The sequence below is a fragment of the Patiria miniata genome, unplaced genomic scaffold, assembly GCF_015706575.1.
Source record: "Patiria miniata isolate m_02_andy unplaced genomic scaffold, ASM1570657v1 HiC_scaffold_22, whole genome shotgun sequence".
In the NCBI taxonomy this organism is placed as follows: domain Eukaryota; kingdom Metazoa; phylum Echinodermata; class Asteroidea; order Valvatida; family Asterinidae; genus Patiria; species Patiria miniata.
The window spans coordinates 16244618-16264081 of record NW_024037061.1 but is presented as its reverse complement, the minus strand read 5'-3'; the positions used below and the strand labels follow the sequence as shown (position 1 = coordinate 16264081).

Genomic DNA, 19464 nt, shown 5'->3' with positions numbered 1-19464 from the left:
GAGCACTGAAATACAACGTTATTAAAAACAAACGAAAGAAAAGAATTAAAAGCCTTACAATGAAAAAAAGGAAATGTAAAAAGCCACAAAATCGATAACCCATATATCCATGTGCAAAATGCCTATTTGAGTCTGTAACATTAGTGAAGAAGATAAACCACAAGGAGTAATAAAGAAATACGGAAAGAAAAAAGTAAAGACTTATTCTTATATTAAATTATTAGATATGCCTCTGAAGGTAATCGAAAACTCCGGGTCAAAAGCGTGTGCTCATTGTTGAACTAAATTTGAAATTGTCTGACACAAAAGACGAAATTAAACACTGGGGGCGCACAAAATCAATGTTGCCGAACGAATTTGAATATGAGCATCGGTGAATTCGAACGAAAAATGTTTTTAATAGCCGGGAAACATAATAGTATACATAATAAGGCTCGTGCCTCGTATTCCAAACTCATTACACAGTATGACACTGACGTAGTCGAATGCATTTCCGTAAGTACGAATACGGGTACGACTGTTTATGGGTACGAGTACGGGTATTAGCGGGTACGAGTACAAGTACGAGTTCGGGTATATAGTACGGGTACGAGTACTTTGCCATGTGGCTACGGTACCTTGTCATGAGAACGAATACGAATGCGTGTGTGAGCTCGAGTACGAGAATAGCCTTTAGAGCAGTGCGAACACGAAGGCATGATAAAAAAAAAATGTACGAGTACGAGTTCCACAATTACTACACATGTACAATAATCAAGTCCGCTCTCTGCTTGATGAGGTAGACTCTGAGGTGGAGGTTGACGTTGATTAGCAAAAGGTAATGTCTAGATTTTATACACGGTCTTCGCCCATTACAACTACCGTGGGCACAAGCTGGCAGTAGCCGTAGCCATAGCGCTGGAAGCCCGTATTCAGACAGCCTAAAGTTTAACAATAATAGGCCCTATATAAACCTTATGCACGAGGAAGCCATTCTGATTGTTTTTCCTGAATATAGTTTATAAATTGTGAACTATCTAAGCATTCCAATCCTCACTTTCAGTTTTTGTTAAATTGTGGCCTAAAACATTAGGGTAGGCAATGTTTAATCACAATTTTAAAGTATTAATCAGAGCAGACTGGTATTATTAGTAATTACCTTTATTTCATTGCTTCCATTTCTTCCGCAAGTCCCAAAAAAGGAAGGTTTAACCTCACTTTCAATTTGAGATGGCCGACTCGTATATAAGGCTTATATCCGTGGTGGCGATATTTACAGCCCTGTTAATATCGCACTTAACTTGCAACTAATCTTCAGTTTCATCAGTCTAATAATTAAATTATTGCGGTGGGTATGCGGGTGCGGCGTTGCCAGTTGTATTTTTGTGGTCGACGAATTAAGGCCATTGTTTTACTGCTTTTTCCATTCGTCCACAAAACTACGACTTGTATAATAGATTCGTTTATCGGCTGCGTTATTTGCCGCCACGCGCACTAAAGTGCTTCGTATTCGACTTGTTCAAGTCCCCCTAACGCTCGTTACTAACTGGAGTGTAAGAAGGAAAGAAACAAGCCTGATTTATTTAGAAGTGAGTGTGTGTGACGTAATCTGGGACTTTGGGAGATACTCTCGCGAGATTTGAGACTTTAGCTAAGATCTAATTATCGTTTTCCAAACATCCAACCACAAGTCGGCCTTGCGCCGCTATTAAAGGTGGATTGATTTGATTTGGTTTCAAACATGAATTCCTTTAAATAATGGGTTAATTAATGAATTCCGATTGAAGTCATTAATTTTGTGGCATTTGGATAATAAAATTATATTGGCAAGATCATGAGTGCAGAAACGGTTGTGAAATTGTACGTGTTTAAACTTATTGGCCTATAGGGCCTATAATGCACCTTTCAAAATAATTTCTCAAAAGCTCAACAAACAATACATAATCCTGTTGTATTTACATGTACCTACACATGTATTTACACTTATACTTTGTAAGTACATTTTGTGCGGTCGGGATGTGAATTGCGAACTTATTTTGCATAATTTAGTTAAAAGTGCAGCATTTATTGCGGGTATAACCAGATGACGTCACACAGGGATCACTTCACGAAGCACTCTAAAGCACACGTAGGCAAATCAAGCCGTCGGTAAACCAGCGTCCAACTTGGATGCCGACCCCTTATACGCCATGACCCCTTGACCTATGACCCTGATGGCTTCCATAGTCTCCTCTCCAGTCGGGATGATGTAGCGGGGAGGCATCAGGAAGCCGTACCGTCCCTTGTCTGGTAACTCGACTGCGTAGGTGTAAGGGACACGGAGCTTTCCGCGGGCCCAGTCTACGCTGTTGCCAGATGCCTTGTCTGTACAATAAAGCAAATAAAGGGATATAGAATTACTTTATTTGAATTGATAAAACCATTAATTAAACGCATATTAATTAAAAGTAAGCAGACTTTGCATTTGAATAATAGTAATTATTGCCATTGCGATATTTTAAAATTAATAACATGCCCACATCCGTTTGGCCATGACCTCTTTCCTCTGTGACCGCACTGGACCTTCTCGCTAAGACAAACTGAAGTTGTGATATAACAAGTTTTACCCACTGAAGATGTTAGAACAGCAGTTGCCATCAGAAATGCCAAAATGGAAATACTTCTGTAGAGATTTATCAAAATACTTGAAGGACTTACATATAACGTCTGCAATGTTGCCGACGGTGTAGTCTGTTCCGTTGACTTTCCTCAAGGCGTCTGTTGCGTCCTTTGCTAAGTTATACTGTGAATAATAAACGAAAGAAATATCAGAAAAAAATAACGAACAGACTAATTGAGAAGAACTTAATTTCAAATTAGGACTTAGCTGCGTCATGCACTTTATCACGCTGCCACCATGACGTGCTCTTTATCCAATAACAGTACTGAATGATAATGTTTTTGGTGCAAAAAGGAACAAGACTATTTTTCCTTCCAGCCTCGCTTTGGTTACGTTGATTTGAATGGGAAAAATCAAGACGGCCGCAATATGATAATTGTGGACTGACGCATTTCGATCTCGCGCGTAGAAGTGTGTTCAAATACTTAAAGCTATAGTCCATCATTTGTAATTTGTGCATTTTGTTCGTTTGAAGCAACAAAAGAGTTCAAAATCTAATGAAGGATACTGAACAACTAACCTGATGAAGTTTCAGCTAAGTTTCAGTTGTACTTTCCGAGAAAAACAGCATTCTAAGATCTCAATTTCAAATCAAAAGTTACTGAATCATGTTTTGAATTGTTTTGAATTGCAGCTATACGCGACGTAGCGCACTGATCCGACGAATTATAACAACCGCGCGCGCGTGTGCGTCGTTCCAATACTTGTGCGCGCTGCGCTGCATAACAAACGAACTACTAATTTAAATTTTCCTACGGTGCTTCTTAAGAATCACCGTTGGAAATGCCTTCTTTCGTTGATTACTTCAAAATGACAGCTTCCCAGAAAGAATAATTTCACAGGGAGTTTAGTTCCCTTACTATCTTTCAACCAAGTTTGTTTTTCAACAATAATTACGCCAGTTACTTTTCGGATGGCTGCAAATGATGGACTATAGCTTTAAAAAGTGTGAATAACTACTAAGTTGTTGAATTCTCAGCTCAGTTGATACTGTAGCCTGCGTACACAATTATGTGGCTCGTATAACTGATTCGCTGCAAACGCACTTAAAAATCGGTGCCCGTGTGCACTGAGTTTCTTCCAATTGATACCACTTATTTATTTATTTATTTATTTCAAAATCTTTATACAGGATACAAAATATCAGCTCAAAGGCTATTTTACATTATGGTCCTGTGATAAGAAATAAAAACATTTAAAAAAGAGAAAAAAACAGCAATTAAAATGATAAAATAATAAAATTAACAATTAACAATGAAGATAATAAGAATAAAAAAAATAACTATCATGATGGTAAAAATGTACGTTAAAAAAAAGACACTTCAAGTGGAATAATTTAAAAGAGTATTTAGTACCAGCCCTATCTTCACTTTGAGCGAGAGTTTCCTCGTTAAATCGTTTCCGGGTAATTACAAAACGTCCCTCTCTTTTTATTTGTTTTATTTTCAATTAATAATAAAAAAAAACAATCCGTACAAAAGTTGCATAAAAGAGGACTCCTAATTATATAGCGTAGACAGCTTTAAGCAGAACTTTCACAATCACCTGTTCTTGGTAGTTGTCAGGTAGCACCGTGTCATAGCCGTATGGTGTCATCCACAGCTGGCTGTAGGCATGGAAGTCGATGAAGCCGTTGATGGGTTGCCTGGCGTTCAGATCCGTCAGGTAGTCGGCTATCTGACGGACCTCGGTCTCCGAGAAGGCGAAGGGTCCCGCGTAGGTGTCGTCACAGCTCATGTCACTCACGCCGCTGACTGTGAGGCGATAACAAGACAATGTATACTTGGTTGGTTCTTCTCCTAAGGACTTCCACAAGGGAGTATAAGGACTTCCACAAGGGAGTGTTACTTGGTTCTTTTACGTGCGTTAGGCCATATACAACACACGGGACCTCCGGCTTGACGTCCCATCCGAAGGACGAAGCAATCATGGTTAAGTGCCTTGCTTAAGGGCACAAGTGTCCGGGCCCGGGCTCGAACCCACGCCACTGTTGCCTCTGAAACACCAGAGCATGAGTCCGGTGCTCTTAACCGCTAGGCCATGACACTCCACGTAGCCCTAGTAAAGCCGGTTCCATCCAGGGCACAGAATATTTTATACTCATTTGATTCATATTGGCTATTCACTGGAAGTCTTGTCACGCATTGGGCCGGATTTACCACATTCAGTTGGCGTTGCGGGGTAATCATGTATGACAGCACTGCCCGGCTAACACGTGACAATCAGTCAGTCAGTCATCCGTCATGTACAAAGGTGTCACGCTAGTTCAAAAATGCGCTGATCTACGGAGTTATAAAATTGGTTGCAACTGGTGGAGCCGGATCGGGAATTTCCCCGTGTTTTTCCCGAAAGGGTTTTTGCGGGATTTTCGCCCATCCTGTTATAAGTGATTCATACCTTCTAGATCTATAATGTTTAAAATGAACTTGTGTCGTATATAAAAGGTTTATTTCTGTCAAATTTCTGAAAAATTGGGTTTTTTTCGCCTAATGTAAATTCTTATGTGTTTCAATTAAGTGTACTGTTTTATGTGCACATTATAGGGACGATGAATTTCACCGTTAAAGTTTTGTAATTGTGATGAAATAAAATATGGAAATAAGTTGAATTGTCTTTTTGTTTGTTGATTTCATTTACCGACCTCCCCATTCGAAGTCCCAGTTTCTGTTCGGATCGGCCCCTTTGCATCGATTGTGATCGTACTCCGATCGCGTCTTCCTCCAAAATCTGTACTGCATAGGGACGAAAAACAATGTTTGACAATCAAGCCACAAGTAATCAGCAAACTGGAAAATAAATATTGTGATTTGCTAATATAATATAGGCGCGGACGCGGCACGAAATACTGTTAAGTTCATTTTGGGTAGCGTTGCCGAAGTTCCAAAGACTGGAATAGCGCCCTCTACCCAGCGGCGTCGCCAGCTCCTGGCATTGGGGGGGGGGGGCACACCACAAGAGCAAAACACAATTGCAAACAATTTTTACGCTTATGGTTTTTGCCGATGGGGGCCAGTTGCTCGCCGGGGTCCCGGCCCCACTGGACCCCCTCCCCCCTTAGCGACTGCGCTTGCCAAGGACCCGTGAACAAAAAAAACCAACAAAAATCCAGACTTGAACTAAGACTAGCCGTCATCTGTCTCATTACTGAGGCCATGTTCAGTCTACACGGCACCAATCGAGTGACAGAGTGGACAATCAATCCACATAGAGTGCATTCGGAAATAAATCACCTTCTCCCAACTGAAGACATATCCATCCACGTTGAAGACGGGCACGATGTACCAATCCAATCCTTCCAGCAGTTCCTTGATCTCAGAATCAATGCCGTAGTTTTCCACTAACTGTGTACGGATATTACGAGAGCTTTTAATAATTACTGAACATCATAGATTTCATAAGAAGAATTCTTGGTTTCCAGAAAAAAAATTGAGGCAACACCCTATACTGTTCCTGATATTTGTACGAACATTTGGTAGTCGTGTAGTTAGAACACCTCGTATGTTTTACAAGTTCCGTTCAAAACCCTGCCCTCCTTCCACAAAATTAAGGTAGCTGATTTTCAATATGATATCTTAGCGAACTATTGTAGATGATTCAAACACCTAAAGTTACTTTTCCTGCTTGTATCACAGCCAAATGTTTAGGTATTAAGTCCCAAAACATAAAAGTATCTTTTTGTTCTCTTATGGACCGGGGTCCTAAAGTATACACCATGGCGCTATACTACACGATCGACTACCGAAAATTCGCGTTGCAATTTTTTTTTGCTGTGCAGCTCAAAAGAATCAGAGGGCCAAAGTCATGCAGCTGTTAATCACAGAAATTTGCTAAGTACAGAAAGTATCTGCTTAGCAAAACAGGTCACAAGTGAAATATCACAGGCTGCCTATTGCATATAGCTGGTCCCCAGCTGATTGCCTGCTTAGTGAATACACGTACTATAAGCAATGATTTAAGCTATCTCGAGCAGTTATAATGATGCGACTGATCTCCATGTAAAAAGTCTGGATTGCTCGTTGGCCATTTGTTCAAAGAATTAAAGGTACGCGCTGGTTCCCGATCCCGTCATTCGAATATGTGGAGGGAACCAGTCTCAACCACACCCATCGATAAAAAAAACACCTAAAAATAGACTTGTCTTAAAGTTTACAAACTTTTTTTTTTAAACAGAAACTGCATATAAAACATATTACGCAGTTGTCATTTATACATTTGTCAATAAAAAATAATACGCTGGGCAAAAAAGTGTACATTGTAATATGTCAATTTAATAAGATATCTTTCTTTGCATAATGTTTGCAAACAAATCTATTGTTTTTTTGGAGCAGCAATATGGCGGACGGTGAATTCACTTCTAACAGTCAATGGGCTATCCAGATTTTTTTTGCATGGAGAACAGTGATTATGATACCATGACCGTGCATGACCTCATTTTACCGGTTTTACCTCATTGGTTATGAACATGACGGTAGCCGGTGACAGCCATTCTCTGGAATGGATCCCTCCCATGATGAAGATGGCTGGCTTCGTGCTCTCTGCGGCTTGGTACGGATCGGACACCTTATAGTGTAAAACAGAATTATAATCTTTTTATTTTTAAATCATTGGAGTTGTGTGCACAGGACGGGCCTGGGTGCTTAACCGACCTCCTTGGTTGTGTTATAGTTCCAAACACGTGCGTTTCAGTCATGTGCGTTTCAGAAACCTGTTTGCGTTCGTTAGCTCGGCCCATGCGAACGTGCCAACCTCAACTGGAACGATCATGTCAACGCAAACAACTGTTGTCAAAAATGGTGGCGCCCTGTATGCCAATCATAGTCATAGTACAGTTTGTCACTGTTCTATACTCCTCGAAAATTAATTGTGACTGGAGGTGAAATGGTGCCAGTATTTTTATGAAATGACTTGGGGTGTAGAAAACGGGAAATGTTCAGCCCCGAAAGAGTCATGACGTTAATTGTGTGTGTCAACCATTTTGGAAAAACAAAAGTAGCGAACGACTTATAGTAAGACCGTTCGCGTTGGTATCTAACGTCCCCGAACGTTACGGTAGCACTGACCAGTCTGCCCCACTTGCGCAAACGTTGCCAACGACTGGCAACGTTACAGCATTGTTCGCGTAGAAGTAAAACGCACCATGGCCTTTCAAAATTGTGGTTCCTGAATCATGCTGCTTCGATATCTGCAGAACTACAGATGTTACTGTCATCAAAGTATATTCCAAACCAAGATGTTTTAAAAGCAGAAAAAGTCAGCATTCAATACTGACCGTTTTGCTGTTTTTCAAAGTTATTTGCGAAAAACTGTAAAACAAAAATCGTTAGGGCCTGTTCTGTAATGAATTTTACTGAACTGATAAAACGGAATAACCGTATTTGTCCCCGTTTGACGGTTTTACAAAACTGTAAAACGACAAAACGGTCAATGGTTGTTTTACTGTTTTTGTTTTTGAGGAAAACCCAAACGGTCAAACGAAATAACGGTATGTACTGGGATTCTCCCCCTCCCCTGACCTCTATTCTATGAAATGGACGCTTGGCCTTCAAACTCTGACCATTCAGCGGGCGTCTTCTATCTTGTCTTCGGTAACCCGGTGTTGTATGAGAAAAAACATTGCAGCTATTGACCAATCAACAGCTTTGGCCGAATTTGCGCTCGAAATGACGTCACAACTTCTAAAGGCAGCTCCGATTGGCTGGCGCTCGGGAGTCGCACAAAATGTGTTTTTGCCTTAGTTGTAGTTTCTGTAAGGAAACAGGCTTTTTCAGCTGGTCTGAACATTTACTGCCAAGCCCAAGTAATTTAGGCTTAGTTGAAGTGGAAAAACAGTCATATATGTATAATTGGCCTGCCAAAAAAAATGGTCACCGTTTGCATGGTGACCATTTTTTAATAAGCATTTTTGTGTGTATTTGTGCTTAATATAGCAACCTCGCGGAAAATGTAACTCAGTTATTATTTAACACATAGGCCTACTCCAGCCAATGGATCCGGAAAACAATATATTGGAAGCACAGTTTGGTAATTTGATTGTAAAGAAATGCATGTGAGCCGCGATAACGTGTCTGCTGTGTCTGTGATATTTTCTGCGTGCATGTTTTATGTATCCGCATCCAAGCATGCAGTTTAAGGCTTTGCGTCACTTTGTAAATCATTATTAAAGGGAATATACAACATTTGCAAAAATCGAAAAATAAAACTACCAAGTTTTTGCGAAATACCTTAATAGGATGTTGGTAAATGACAGTCTAAAGCATCCTGTAAAATTATGGCACCTGGTATACTGTCATTTTCAAGAAAAGTGGTATTTTTGTATCAATTTCCAACGCTGATCGGCCGATCAGCGTTGGAAACAACTGGCTTTTTTTTCAAATACTGGCCCCAATTGACCATTGCACTTGTTTGCAATCGATTACAAACCTATGAACGGGTACGAGCCAGCTAGACTGGTTCCGTGACCTTACAATTCCCCAATGTATGTAAACTGCTCTGTTTCTTCTTATATGGAGTCAGGGAACCAGACTACAGGAAAATGATCGTTTTTCTTGTTTTTTATAGCATTTTCGAACCCAAAACCTCCAAAAAGTCAGTGTAACTATATTTGCTTTATATTTCCAACCCCCCAGTTCCATCCATTTCTGAAAATTACAGCAAAAGCAAATGATGTATATTCCCTTTAAGGGATGAACGGATGATTGGTTGATTGGGTTTATGACGTCCACCCCCAATCCATCATGGCCGAGTTTTCATGACAGAAATAATATAATATATGTCTTATAGTAACTACGAATATTGTTTATACACGGACTCATTTTAAACACCTGTTCCCTATGGTCAAACTTGCACTGGCACCAATATTGAGCCATAGGCCTATGTGAGTCAATAAAGAAAGTGACCGAATTAGAAAAACAAATATTAAACAAAGGTATATCTGGCTCGCTCCATTTCATATAATTAACGTAGGGACAAAGTACGTAATATTGACCAGTATGACCAAAAAATAGTTCTGCTTCCCATTTGAAAATAGGGTATAGATAGGTAGGGATTTTTTTCGGGGGGGGGGGGATTCTTTTTGTGTACAAGCTCATGGAGGTGTGAGGTGTCTGCGTGTAGTAAGAGTAAAAGTTAGTAATTGATGGTTTTGGTTCTTTCCATCATATTCCCCAAAAGAAATTAGGGTAGGGGCTGTCAACATAGGGGAGGTAGGGTAGAACTATTTTTTTCGGGGGGGGGGGGCATTACTCTGAAAGTTTAATGTAATTTGCGTACTAGTTACAGAACTGCCAATTCTCCCTGATTCTGCAGAAAGTTCCCTGAAAATAAACTAATCTTTCCATGTTCTGATGAACACAATTTGAAAATCTCCCTGATAATGGAACTTTTCCCCTTGTATCATATTCATAATTCTAAGTATCTCCCTGATTGTTGTACAAAATCTCCCTGATTGATGCAAAGTTGGCAGCTCTGTAGTTATGCCAAAAAAGATAACAAAATTCAGCTGTCAACCACCGAGTCATTTACCGTTCTTTGAACTGATGAGTTCCCATTAAATACAAACATACAATGAAACATGGACGTTTTCCCACCTCCATGAATGAACCAAACTAAGGGAAAAGACGGACAAAAATCGCCATCAATAATTCAAAAAAAAGAAAAAAGAGTTGACTTGTTTTTTCAAGGGTATTTTGGTGCCTTTTTGGTTTCTATGATAAGTGTGAATTGCCATTATTCATGATAAAAAGTGAGATGCCACTTATGTAGAAACCTCATTGTAGCTAGGGCCTATTACAGCACCAAAATTTGCCAGAATTTTGGATATTTTCTGTTTTTTGTGATTTGTTGTTGTTTTAATACATAACAGTAAGTCAATGAGCAAACGGATTCTCACAATTTAATGTTTTCAATGAGCATTTTTTTTCGTGTTCACAATTTGAACAGAAAACCCTCAACTGAAAAGTGTGCCGTACGCGGCAAGAGCGCCCTCAGGAAAGCATGGACCGTTTTTAATGTTTAAGGGAGTGCACTTTTTAAAACAAAATAAAGCCATTGTACCAAAAAAGGTACGTCAAATAGTATTCACAAATTTTAGGGATTGGAAAGTTGCAAAAATGTGTCCTAAGTAAAATTCATGTCATGATACCTTAAAGGCCTTTAAAAATGATTATTATTTTGGTACAATAAGTGCACTCCAATTGAAAAACAGTTTGCAGTGGTATTATTTGACTTGAAAAATTAACCTTTATTAGAATATGTATTTTGCAAAAAGAATTTGCCAAAAAAAAGAAGAATTTTGTCTTCACAGAAAGTATGGATTACTCTAATGGCCAAAAAGCCATGCTGGGCGACGCCTTTATAAGACGAACAAAAATGAGTTCAAGTACGCTTACTCAATCTTTATTCTACAAATTATATCTTGTAATGTAAATATCATGTGTTTTTCAATGCGTTTTGAAAAACCTACATCGTGATACGCTTGTTTTAACATGCGCAGTAACTCTAATAAGCCGGCCAATCATGCGTCGCGTCAACCTGCCCACGTCATGCATCAGTGACGAATTAACCAATCAGGTGCGACTTCGCTGTTTCATTCACAGCGGCTTGTCTAGTTCGTCTGAAGTTGATATTGCGTTTGGTAAATTAGTCAAAGCCAGCACGACATCAGCAGGTCTTGCACTGTTACCATGAGGTTGAGAACAAGCTACAGTTTTCCTTAACTTCCTCAACGTCATGGGGTTATGCCCGCACGCGATATGTAAACCTCAAAAAGACATCTTGCAGAAGATGGAGTCGCAAAGTAAATAAGAAACTGAAATTAAGGAACTGAAAGTGCTGCTGATCATTCTAACACATGTTAATTGCTGATCAGTTTGGCACACGACCGTCCGATTTGAACATCGCACCCTATAGAAAGATGGTGTCTATAGCCTATACCCCCCTTCCGTGTTTCGATTTTATGGAGGCTGGGTTTTTCACCGGGAAAAAAATCATGTCTACCTTTTATCGCGGGGGTCTGTTAGCATGGCGGTCTGTCGACAGATTTGTTGTAATATCACCCCTCCGTGGTGTGACATCATTCGTTTGGGGTAGGATGCAGAATCGGCGGAATGTGGGTTGTTAAACTCTTAGTACATGACTGTGTACGAGCAACTTACATTTTAGGGGCCAATATTTTCGGGTTTCATTTTCTTTCTGAAAACAAAGTGGATGGAAAAATTACTCTGCTCCTACCCGGGTCAACCAATGGGGATAGTATCTTCATATACCAGTGTTGTTGTAGTCGAGCCTAGGCCAATGTGTGCATGGATTGGTTCTTAGACCCTGCCTGATGGGTTTTCCTCAGACTATTCTTCTGGGGTTTTCCCCCATCACGTCTTAAACTGCAATTTCTTCACGTTGTCTTCTCCTTACTAAGACTTGACTCAAGTCGGAATGCTCTAGTCGTATCTACAAAAATTTAAACCACTTAGTATCTTTCCAGAAGCGCGACAAGTTATACACTTCAACACGCGTTCCAATCTGTGCCTAAAAATATCGTAATTTGGATGATGGATGTATCACATACCTTTAGGCAGTGTATGGGTCGCCCTTCGTACGACGTCGCTATCTCGTAAACTGTTACGATGTCAGGATAATCGGCGCCCAACGTGAACATCCATTCGTTGATCTTATGAGCCAAAGAACAAAATCAACATGGAAATTAAACATCTAGAAACGAGTTGAACCTTTTTTCTTCAACGATCTCTCTTTATAAAAGCCTTGAGCAGAGTTTAGTTATGATGTCAAATTTATGTATATAAACTGATTTAAAATGGATTTGTACGGATACATGCACTTTAATTTCCGTCATAGTAAAAGTGGGTCTAATTTGTTATTATATGTATTTATTGTTGCTAGTACCAGAGGGGACAGCCTATTATAAACCACTTTTTACCCGACTGGCTCCCGGACTCACTTACTGACTACCACTCGTGACAAACTGGATGTTGGCTGGTGAAGAGGGGCCAGACTAAATCCGACCCATTGTGTAAACAAGATGCTTGAAAAGACTCCCATGCAGCGAATAGACATTTTGAAACGATCCAATAACATTTTGTGAGCTTTGGGACCAGCTTACTAGGCTTGCATTTTCTTGTTTAATTTATATTTACAAAATATAACTGTTGGTATATAATATAAATAAGATTTGAAACCTTGCATGGCGGTGGTGTAAACTAATGAGGGTTTGCGGCAACATCATGTGGACGAATCTCTCAACCGGTTCTTTTCAGAACTACACATCTTCTCAAAACATATTATTCCATGCAGATATCCACAAACCCTCACTGGTATATACATGTAATGTAACCTTCTTTTTTTTAATGCAGATGTAGCAAATTTGTTTCTAATCATATCAGAAATGAATTAGATTTATTCGAGTAGAAAATGTATATCTGTGTACTTCGAAAATCCTTCCAAATTCTAAGTCCACCCACTTTGGTGATTCAAATTTCGCAAGAAGAGTTTGAAACGATCCATACCTGGGAGAGATTTTGGTAACTTCCAAAGAACTCTTTCTCCTCCTCGGTGTTGATCGCGCTCTGCTCCTCAAAGGCTTCCTGTATGTCCTCTATGATCGTCTTAGCTTCCAGGCCGCCATCTTGGAGGAGGTCGCTGAGGTAGTCTTGGTGCTCGGCAGAGACCATGATGTCCACATCCCCGTGCACCGACCTCGGCTCCCGCCAAAAATCCAACTAAAAATCATAAAATATAGGGTGTCCCACACAAAAGAAAAACGACCCCTCAAAGCCCCCTCTTTTTCACATCTTTCAAAAAATGCATCGCAAATATTGATTTACATTTAGCGAGTATAATTCATTAGCTTTTCAACACAGAAAAATCTTTCCAATCGGGTAACTATTTATTGAGTTATGATCAATTGAATACAAGTACCGCTTTTTCGTTTTGTCCACGACGACTGATATTTTGCATGCCGCAACAACAAAAAAAAAGTCCGAAACTTGCATTTGTAAAAAAGGCTATACCAAGTTGGGGGTAGCGACAGAGCAGCACAGTAAAACATCTAAGAAAAATAACCAAACAGTCCTTTTCAGGACTACCATTATTTCCAAAAGGATATTGACTATTGTTAACAAATAGTAAGACATAAAAAAAAACAACGAAATAAAGAAAGACAATAAATTTAAACATTAAAGAAAGCAAAACTACCCTCACCCCAAATCTATTACATTCCTAATAAATGACAATTGAGACCGTGGATGGACAGATTGAAAAATCGGCACTTGTTTTGAATTCGTCATAAATCAATAAGTATTTACCTGATTGGAAAGATTGTTTCGTTGGGTGAAAAGCTCATGAACTGCACTCTCCAGATATGTTTCGATAGTTGCGAGGTATTTTTCTAAAGCTGTGAAAAAGAGGGGGCTGTGAGGGTTCGGTCTGTTTAGACACCCAAGTAAACTTGAACAGTCACGTATATTAACCCAATACTGAATGGCCTCATTTAAAATAAAGAAAATAACCGCAAGTTGTAAAATAATTTTCACCCCCCCCCAAAAAAAACCCACCCAACGTGAGTACATGGAGCTAGGAATATGTTATAAAAACGGATGATAACAGACGAATCCCAAACTTAGCTCTGAAAGAGAGGCTCTCAGTGCTAAACCACTGTATGAATTGAGGACATTTAAAAAAAAGAAAATCCCCTCAACAAAAGACAACACTAAGGCCATCGGCTTCAGTTCCAATTCGAAATTCCTCTATGAGTGAGATAATGTGTGGTGCTTATATATAGCGCTTTATACCAAAGGTAGGTCCTAAAGCACTTCAGGATTATTAACTCTGTTCATTGGGCCATGAGACCACTTTTTTTGCAGCAGCGATCAGCGCAATCTGGTATCAGAAGTACCCATTTATACTCCTGGGTGGAGAGATGCAATTGTAGTAAAGTGTCTTTCCCAAGGACACTATAGCACCGTGTTCCCCGTCAAGGTTCGAACCCATTTACCATTGGTCCAACACCGTATATCATAGGACCACGAGTTTGTGCCCTGACGAATAATTGTCATTATGGATGAAAAAAATATATCATTTTATCATTTCGAGAGTAAAATAATAATTTGGATGCGAGATGAGCACTACCATCGTCACATATTTGTATGGCAACTTTGCGCATTAGTGAATTAAGGCACGCTCATAAGTACTTGAATAATATTAAGACATTTTGGCCACCTCGTGAAAAATATCCATACCCTGTTTATATAAAACTTGTTTGCCTATTTGTCAGCATCTGTGGGCGCCGTATATGCACGTCCTTAATATCCACAATTTTACTGAACCTGTGGTGGATGTAAATAACAGTTTTGTTTCCGCTAATATTGGCATATATACGTTAGAGTAATGATTATGCCTATGGACCACATAGCAGTGTTTGAGGAGTAAACCGCATTTCGTGCATTTTAGTAAGGCCAAAACACGGAGGAATAAGGCACTTCCAGTATCGAGGATACCATAGCCGGGAATAGTCTATCGAATATCCTCTTGCACAGCAAGGGTCTATGATACTGCGAGCAGAATCGGCGATAACTTATGCAAAACAAGTCTGCGTCTTGACCTCGAGATTCTGACCATTCAGCGGGCGCCTTCTGTCTGATTTTCTGTAAACCCGTTGTTGTATTACAAAAACACGGCAGCCAAATTGACCAATCAACCAGGGTGACCGTAAGGTCAGAGCAAAATTCTGCTAAATGCAAATCAAAAATCTGTCAGATTTATCAAAAATCTGCCAAATTCCCCAGAATTACTCGAAATACACTATAACCACATAAAATCACATGTAGGTAGTATTGCCTTAATTTTAGATTCAAATTACATAATAAACAATCTACTAGTCACATAAAGATGTGAAATTATTGCTAAATTTCGGGCAAAACGCAGATCAGGCCACGATCAAGTCTGTTTCCCAGTGAACCTCAGCACGCACCTAGACCAGCCATTCGTGTCCCATTATGCAAGGGTTTGTTTGAAAGGATTGAAGCGTTTTTAAACAAATGTACACTTTTTTGTTCAAATTTGCTGTTTTTCTGTCAATTAACCATTTTTGCAGAATTCTGCCAGAAATCTGCCAAAAAATATCCATCCTGTCAAATTTTCTGTCAAACTTATTTTTTAACAAAAATTCTGTCAAAGTTAGCCGAAAATCGGCTAAAACGGTCACCCTGCAATCAACAGCTTAGTTCACGTTTCTGATCGAAAGATGTCACGGTATCTGAACTGCGCCTTGACCTCGAGATTCTGACCATTCAGCTGTCGCCTTCTAATTCTATAAGTTATCCGTAACCCGTTGTTGTGTTACAGAAACATGGCAGCTAAACTGACCAATCAACAGCTTGGTCCACATTTCTGATCGGAATGACTAAACAGTTTCTAAAGTCGACTCCGACTGGCTGGTTCGCGGGGTCGCGTAAAATGTACATGCTATCAGACGTTAGTTCGTGTGGCTCTGCATATCACGCGAATGTCTGATCCTTAGACTAAGCCGGGAATGGGGTGTAGTTAAAATGGTTTCAACGTGTCTTTATTCAAACTTAGAATCCGTTACTGAAACGATGTCCATCAAGCTCGGTTTGAGAGGAAATGATGGGCGTTTTGAGTGCACATTTTGTGCACTTTGGTATAAATGCAACTGAATACAAGTTCTCCTTTACCAAATGCATGTACTAGCTTCCTTAGTGCTTTACCATACTGTGGGGTCCAAAAGTGTGACTTTTTGTGTGTGTATATTATGTTACACCTGACCTGTGTTAGTTGCCATACAAGTATCATTAAAATTGACTTCCAACATGTTTTATGTGTTTTGCTTTGCATAATCACTCTTGGAGATAGAAAGCATTAAAGAATGTGTCTTGCATTTACAAAATCTAATGGCAGATGTAACATATACACGAAACACAAATGGACCCCGAATTTATGAAATGACCGTAGTTCAAAGCTATACGCACTCTTTCATCCGCCGCATCGTGGATCCTCTTCACTGCCTCCAGGTCCCTCCTATGACGGGTATGCACCCTGAGAAGCTTGTAGCTGATGAGACAGGGGAATGAGAGGGGAGAGGGAGGGGGGATTGAGAAATATTTTTCACTCGAATTTTTTTCTGGATTTAGCCCATTCATTAATTGACGTTACGTGGTAATCACATTTCAAACTCCTATCATTTTTTGAAATCTAAATCCTATATGACATTGTGACCCGCTCAGTGGCGTCACCAGACTTTTCAGTCTGGGGGGGCACAGGGGGGACACCAGCATTTGATGGGGGGCACTTAGGTGGATACGGATCGCCGTCCTGGGGGAGGGGTCTAAGGGGAGGGGGTGCCCCCCTCCCCTTTGGAAAATTTTCGCATACGGAGGATGGGCTAGATGCAAAATGGTGCCACATTTGATGCTAAATTCGATCTGAAGATATCTCCAGAAATTGCTATTAAGTTAACCAACTCAAATGATGGGAGTTGAATATAACAAAATATACATATATTTTTTTACCAACCCAAATCTCAGATGGGGGGCACTCGGGGGGGGGGGGGGGCACTAGGTTTTCCAGGGGGGGCACGTGCCCCCCCTGGCCCCCCCTTGGCGACGCCACTGGACCCGCTCTGCAAAAATGAGTATGTTGTGGCTAATCTTTTTGAGCATGGACTTCTCTAGGATATTTGGTTACAATGTTGTGCGCTTGTGCATTTTTTTTTTACAAAGCTAGAAGAAACGTCTCTATGGAGAAAAAGGGTTTGAAAAAGGACGTTATACTGTAACTAACCAAGAAAGGCACCTTGTCTCGTCGAACTTAACATAATAATTATGTAACAGAAAGGACATTCACAAAACTGCATGCATGTAGTTTTGTGAAAGATGGATAGGCCTACCCGATTTCAAAAAAAAAAATATTTGAAACATTTTTTGTAGACATGCGATTGAAAATAGTACATCATAGGAAACCCCTATTAATTAGCTGTCATCTGGTGAAATGGATAATACGATGCGACACAATTTCTGAAATTTACAAGTTTCGAAATCCTAATAGGGGAAAAACAAAGTTGTCCACAGAAAGACGTGTCGGTTTTACTCCAGACTAGGCATGAATGACATACGCACATAGTTACATGTGATCCTTAATCATTCTCGGTCATGTGAAAGGAAAACGAAAAGGAGACGAAAGTGGTTTCAGAAAGCTGCATTCGTGACAAATGTTTGTAATCTATCAGCTCTGCAATAATCAGAAACATACCGCAGGGATTGACTCAATCAATAGCCATTCCCTTCATGTGTAAGGTTTAAAGTGCGCGGCTTTTTTCCCCCGCCTGATTCAATGATCCGAGTGGACAAAATTGATTTTCATTATTTTACGGGTTTTTTTGGGAGGGGGGGGGGGGTGAACTCTGTGTCTCTCGAACCCGACAAAAGCAAAACTGATGAAACAAAAAAACAGATGATTGTTAAAACCTTGTAGTTTGTGTTTTTTCTTTAAATTGCTTTTCTTTAAGTTGACGAAAAAATTAAATCCTTTTTACAGGTACCTATATCTTTCTGACTAACCCTGTATTCCGTCACACAGTATTAAATATCGACCAATTCTAGCAACAAAGTGTGTTATATGTTTATTTCAATGAAGAAGTGCGTTATGTTTTTTTTATTGCAATGCGGAAGTGTGTCCAATGGAATTACCCGAAGTATAGGTACAGTATTTTACATGGCAAAAAAGACTACATGGTAAGAATATAAGCAACAACAAAAAATTGTCAAAACAATAGTTATCACAGTTCGTATGGGTTCCTCTATGGATGACCGCATTAGTGATTGCATTGGTGGATGTCTGAAATCACTTTTTCCCCATGTGATGGCAATTTGTTTTCATAATGATTTCTTAAGGGATTTGGTGTAATCTGCACCCTGTGTATATGTTAATTGTAGTAACTGAAACCGGATTGTTGTTTTTTTAGGAGTTTTGTTTTTGTTTCACTTCGATTGCTTCGTGTGCATATTACTGCTTTGTCTGTCTGTTATCTGGTACATACTACTACATAATATTTGGGTTTTGTCGTTTTATTTTTAAATTCATGTGAAGAGAAGATGGGGGTTGCACCCCCCCCCCCCCCCCCCCCCCACCGTTCACTGCCGCTTACTGATGTTATGATACATTGAAAACGAAAAACATTCTAAAGTTATTCTAAAATTGCCTTAGAATGCAGGAGAAAGCATCGTAGATTTCAGAAATTTTCCGGTTGGGGATGCCCCGGACTGGACCGTGCTTTCGGCACGCCTTCACTCAAATCGACTTATCTGAAAGCTAGATCCGCTCCTGAAGCTCCGCAGATGTTATTGATAAAGATTACACAGAGGACTTAAATTAGTATCAAACATATGTTTGGTTTACTAATCCGACTGACAACTGCTCGTCAACATTTTAGAACAACGAAGATACTCACCCATCATATCGCGCTGGGTCGCAGTTAAGCTTGGCCACAAAACCCACTATTATGAACAAAATGGCCAATTTTAACATCATAGAACCGGCAACACCGTTTCCGCCCGAATCTGCTCCAATGGCAAGTTTATGATATCCGAGTTGACAGTAATGCGATGATGATGATAATGTTCCCCAAACAACGTTCGGTACCAGTACTAATCCAATATTACCCGGAATACCACCACTCAGTTTCTCGCTATAGACTTCACATCCAGTCTGAACTTTTTGCATTCAGTCGCAACATTATCGTACCGGTTATTATTTCCCTCAGCGTCCACCAGTCGTGTTTTGAGATGGCTGGAATTCAAGTC

General features: G+C 39.9%; 1 protein-coding gene across 1 annotated transcript; it reads right to left on the bottom strand.

The window, feature by feature from the left end:
• Positions 1-220: 220 nt before the first annotated feature.
• Positions 221-19423, bottom strand: LOC119729929 (carboxypeptidase B-like). The gene is made up of 10 exons (XM_038202710.1): positions 19113-19423; positions 16636-16717; positions 13156-13368; positions 12201-12302; positions 7085-7198; positions 5869-5979; positions 5280-5370; positions 4184-4392; positions 2677-2761; positions 221-2343 (listed from the first exon to the last, which is right to left on the bottom strand). The coding sequence occupies exons 1-10, from the start codon at positions 19382-19384 to the stop codon at positions 2117-2119; spliced, it is 1506 nt and encodes a 501-aa protein (XP_038058638.1). The 5' UTR covers positions 19385-19423; the 3' UTR covers positions 221-2116.
• Between the last annotated feature and the right edge of the window lie 41 nt (positions 19424-19464).